Genomic DNA, 4,803 nt, shown 5'->3' with positions numbered 1-4,803 from the left:
CAGCTGCTCTCTCCGGGCCTTTTGTGTCTCTGCGCCATTAACTCGCCTGTGTCTCAGCTCTCTCTACGCCCATCAGATCTCCAGCTCTCGAAGAGGAAAAACTTAGAAGCCTACCGGACACCTTAACTTATTCGAAAATAACTTAGTCGCGATTTTGATTTTTTTTTTTCTTTCGGGACTTAGTCTCAATCTCTATGAAGAGAGCTGTATCAACATTAACACTTTAATAAAGTGCTACCATCCAGTAACCTCTGAGTCTTTGGCCATTCTCTGCGCTGCCTTGCCACTTCTTCAGGTTCTCACCGAGGTCGAGCAACCCAGGGAAGGAGCAGCGGTGCCTGCATTCATCCATTGATCCCGTCATCCGGTAAGGAAATAATAAAATAATAATCATTCTTAATCAACCTTGATAATAACTTTGTATATTAGTTCGATTTATTCTAGGCCTATTGACAATTTTCCCAGAATCTTACCTGCCCGTATACAGACTTTAAATTTTTCTTTCGAGTTGAATTATTTAAATTTCAACCGATCCTCTGAGAACGCTCGAAGCGTATCCTAGAGTGTAGCGTCGTTCGAGTTAGTCACTCGATGTGCATTGAGTAGCAAATTCTACTCCTCTGCCGCTTTCACGGAGAGCTTCTCTGAAAGAATTTCTCCGTGGATCCTGTGCCGCTGTGACGTGACGTCTTGCACATCGATACTAGACTCAGAATCTAAGACTCGCTCCTAGAGGATCTGTCGAAATAATAGAATTTATGCACTGGCTTACAAGTTAACTATCAAAACATTTTATGAATTTTATACTTATCTGAAGTAAGCCAGCCGCTTCCACCCGTATCCTCGTCTGTATCCTTGAATCTCCAGACCTCTCGGTGCAGCCGCATGCTCCTGGAAATTCAGTATATGCTAGATAAATTATCATCCGTTGTACGACAATTTTCCCCGAATCCTACCTGTCCGTATACAGACTTTAAATTTTTCTTTCGAGTTGAATAATTTAAATTTCAACCGATCCTCTGAGAACGCTCGAAGCGTATCCTAGAGTGTAGCGTCGTTCGAGTTAGTCACTCGATGTGCATTGAGTAGCAAATTCTACTCCTCTGCCGCTTTCACGGAGAGCTTCTCCGAAAGAATTTCTCCGTGGATCCTGTGCCGCTGTGACGTGACGTCTTGCACATCGATACTAGACTCAGAATCTAAGACTCGCTCCTAGAGGATCTGTCGAAATAATAGAATTAATGCACTGGCTTACAAGTTAACTATCAAAAACATTTTATGAATTTTATACTTATCTGAAGTAAGCCAGCCGCTCTTACCCGTATCCTTGTCTGTACCCCCTGAATCTCCGGACCTCTCGGTGCAACCGCATGCCCCTGAAAAATTCAAAATATATTAAATAAATCATTAATTGCTGTACCCCAATGAACTGTATATAGCCGAACGTTTCAACCATGATATGAGAACGAGTGAGATATACTATCATAATCTACATTCGTTTATCTCACAATAATCCGTTAAGCCGTATTATTCGTCTTAACTCTATGAACCACCTTGCTGTGACTACATTTACCTTATAAAACCATTCATCTTAACAGGTACCTTTCTACGCATCATCGTAAGTAAACCCCTTTTGTGTTAAATCAATCGCATCAAACATACTAAATAGTCGTATTCCCTCGGTAGATGGTTAACCCCCGCCGAACTTCTTCCGTTGGACGCGAAATTCCCCTCCGTGCCGCGGGTATACGCCGCAGGCGTGCCTCCCGGTCGGTACTTAGGCTCCCTACAGCTCGTCAGTTGTTTGCCGACGAGAACGACTTAACAAGCAGAGTAACAAGGTACTCTCCAGTGCGTAGTTTCGCGCCCTCCCGCGCATACCCTTATCGTCCTCCCCGAAACCCTCCAACGGTTCTTCAAGAGGAACAACAGCCCAGAGCCAGGCCGCCATCGCCCAATTACTCCCCCATCCAGGATTCATCTAATCCCAGCTACTCGCCGGTCAGGACACCGGAAGATCTTCCTTCCATACCGGAAGAACGAAGACCCATAGAACAAAGCACAGAAACTGAGGCTGGTCCATCCAACCCAGGTCAAGTTCTGGATCCCCCAGAACCAAATTTCTACCCGGAACCAGAGGACCTAGTCTTACCAAGCAGTATCCAACCCCTCGCAGGACTAACAGACGAAGATTTTATCGAGATCTACGAATACTTGCAGCGAGATAATTTCTTCAACAACCGCGAATAATAACCATATCTAGATATCGCCTTAGAAATGCTATAGAGAAGAACATTAACTACATACACACATCTATACGTATAACGATATACACTATCTACAACTGTCAAATAATAACAATAATAACAATAATAAAGAATTTGTAAAGCTCTAAGGAAGTAAACTAATAAAAGAAAACAGATCAAAAAGGATAAATTGGGTCAGGTTCAACGCACCTAATCTATTTCCCATCGTCAATCCCTCTCCTGAAAGAAGCGCAAAAGATTCTTAGTCTCTCGGCGTCCTAGGGTATAGCCGGCTTGGCAGGTTGCCCTGAAAAAGAAATAGAGAGAAGTTACAATTGCGTAACAAATAAATACGTGAGAAGTTACGATCGAGACGTAACAACGAAATCTCAAAACGTAACAATACTCACCTTATGAGTTAGTTTTCGGACGAATAGCCCGATTACCCTCAGCTCATCCTATTATCGAAGAAAATATCGAACCTACGTATCATGAATATATAACTAACCTCTTTAATAAAATCAACGATTTACAAAGACAAGCTAGATTGAACCTCATACAAGCTAAAGAAAGAAGTAAAAGGTATTACGATCGTAACCAAAATCCACAGCAATTAGAAAGAGGAATGTATGTATTTCTATTAAAGGAACCACAGAAAGGGAAATTCTCAGACCAATACACGGGCCCTCATGAAGTGCTTGAAATTTTACCCCCTAACGTCAAACTCAAAGTCGGGAGACAAGCCCGACTAGTCCACGTAAACAAAATAAAACTGTCAAATATTCAACCTGGATGAAATAATAATTTAACCTTCTCATTTTTACAGATGCTTTGGCATAGACGGCCTATTCAGCCGAGGCCGGACGCCGCTTCCTTGAGGCGTGTGCAACAAGCCTTCCTGTATGCTCATTGCATACATGTGGTAGGGGCACTCAACCTAGACGACGAGACCAATTTATGCACAAAGTGCTACTCTAAACTTCGCCCGACCATAATCATACAGACGTACCGATACATGCAGAAACATTTTTTCGTCAATGGTCATACAGCCGCAGATGAATACTGCTCTTCGTGCGGTGCTGTCGTAACGAAAATCAGCCCAATCAACGAGTGCGTGTCCTGCGTAACTGTTGGCCGTGAGTTTCTCGACGCGCTTCACGCCGCAACACTTTCGCTTGACGACTACGATTACCCTCTCGTTCTAGATACCCATAATCGAACCCCCATGCCTTAGAGTATGCCCCTCACCGGCACCGCGTGTTGCCTAAAAGTAAGAGGATATCGCGCCCCCGCTCTAAATATCCTTATATGTGAATCTTGTTACTCTCAAATCCCTCATCCTACGACACAATTTCCTTTAGTACTTATCCATCTCATCTCTCTGGGACCACTCCACCTTAATCTTTATTGTAGTCTTTGTCTCCATTCACTTATCACCCTGAGAGCATTAAATCAATGTCTCTACTGTATCTACAATATCCTTACGCTGTCCGCGCCATACGCAATTGACTCTTTATAATGACTCAACCACTTTCTAATGTCGTATGCATTAAATTACACGGTTATCTAAATCTAAATAATTTACATCATTATTGCTGTGCATGTTATTGCCTCCTACATACTCCCTCTAACCAACGATTCTTTCTTCCTATCGATTCACACATCATTTCCTTCGCCCCTCATCCCTACCGAACCCTGTGTATATATTGCCAACGCCCAATCTCCATAGCAAGACCCCTCTCTACCTGTCTCATATGTATCAGGAACCTTGTACAAATCCTTCGGGACACCGCCCCTAATAACCTTCCATCTATTGAGCAGGGACCTTCCTCGTCCACCTCATAAATATGTTGTCCCAATCATCTTCAGGCACCCCTTATCTAGTAATACACGAAGAATTCGACGGTTACTGTAGCGAAACGGGAAACCATTACTGTAACAGATGTCAACAGTACATTGACTTTCCACTACATCGCATCAACTACCATAGCCTAACCGAAAACTTCCCCCATGTAGAGACAACTAAATGTAGTCGGTGCAATGATAATGTATCAACTATTACACCAATAACCAATTGCCGAAGGTGTTTCTTGCGCTATTTGCAAGGAGAAAGAGAAAGAGAATTAGCACACGGGAAGCACCCTGGTGGAACTAATTGAATGGATATACTGTTAGAATTGATTTCTGACGAGGATTATAGTATCCTATCCCGGTTAGTGCACGAGGAACTAGATGCTTATAAAAGCCTTTCCACCGACCAACTTTATTGCTACTCGTGCGTCCCTTTCGAAAACGGAGAATTTTTATACCTTAGCTACCATTATGTATCCGTTTTCTCCCCAGCCTATTACTCCCTCTTTAGATGTTACATATGTGCTCGACCTGTAGCCTTGTGCACATCATTGTGGGACTGCAGAAGGTGCACCCTGTATTACTCACAAGGAGAACATATGCAAGAATTTATAACGAGCCGAAACTATTAACAGATCGGTTCATAATGAGTAATGCCGGCGATCCTTCTTGTAACCACCCCATTCACCAATTTTCTTCACACTTT

At 43.0% G+C, this 4,803-nt stretch overlaps 1 protein-coding gene across 1 annotated transcript; it reads left to right on the top strand.

Annotated features, from left to right (window-relative positions):
• The first annotated feature begins 257 nt into the window (after positions 1-257).
• Positions 258-2,252, top strand: LOC112639152. The gene is made up of 3 exons (XM_025412230.1): positions 258-367; positions 1,599-1,618; positions 1,687-2,252. The coding sequence occupies exon 3, from the start codon at positions 1,687-1,689 to the stop codon at positions 2,248-2,250; it is 564 nt and encodes a 187-aa protein (XP_025268015.1). The 5' UTR covers positions 258-367; positions 1,599-1,618; the 3' UTR covers positions 2,251-2,252.
• The last annotated feature ends 2,551 nt before the right edge of the window (positions 2,253-4,803 follow it).

Source organism: Camponotus floridanus, unplaced genomic scaffold, assembly GCF_003227725.1.
Source record: "Camponotus floridanus strain SB8 unplaced genomic scaffold, Cflo_v7.5 scaffold493, whole genome shotgun sequence".
NCBI lineage: Eukaryota > Metazoa > Arthropoda > Insecta > Hymenoptera > Formicidae > Camponotus > Camponotus floridanus.
Note: the sequence above shows the minus strand (reverse complement) of the source record. Positions and strands in the feature narration are given on the sequence as shown.

Excerpts from the sequence above, each read along its gene's own strand:
- LOC112639152 (XM_025412230.1), top strand. The coding sequence starts at position 1,687 with ATGGTTAACCCCCGCCGAACTTCTTCCGTTGGACGCGAAATTCCCCTC.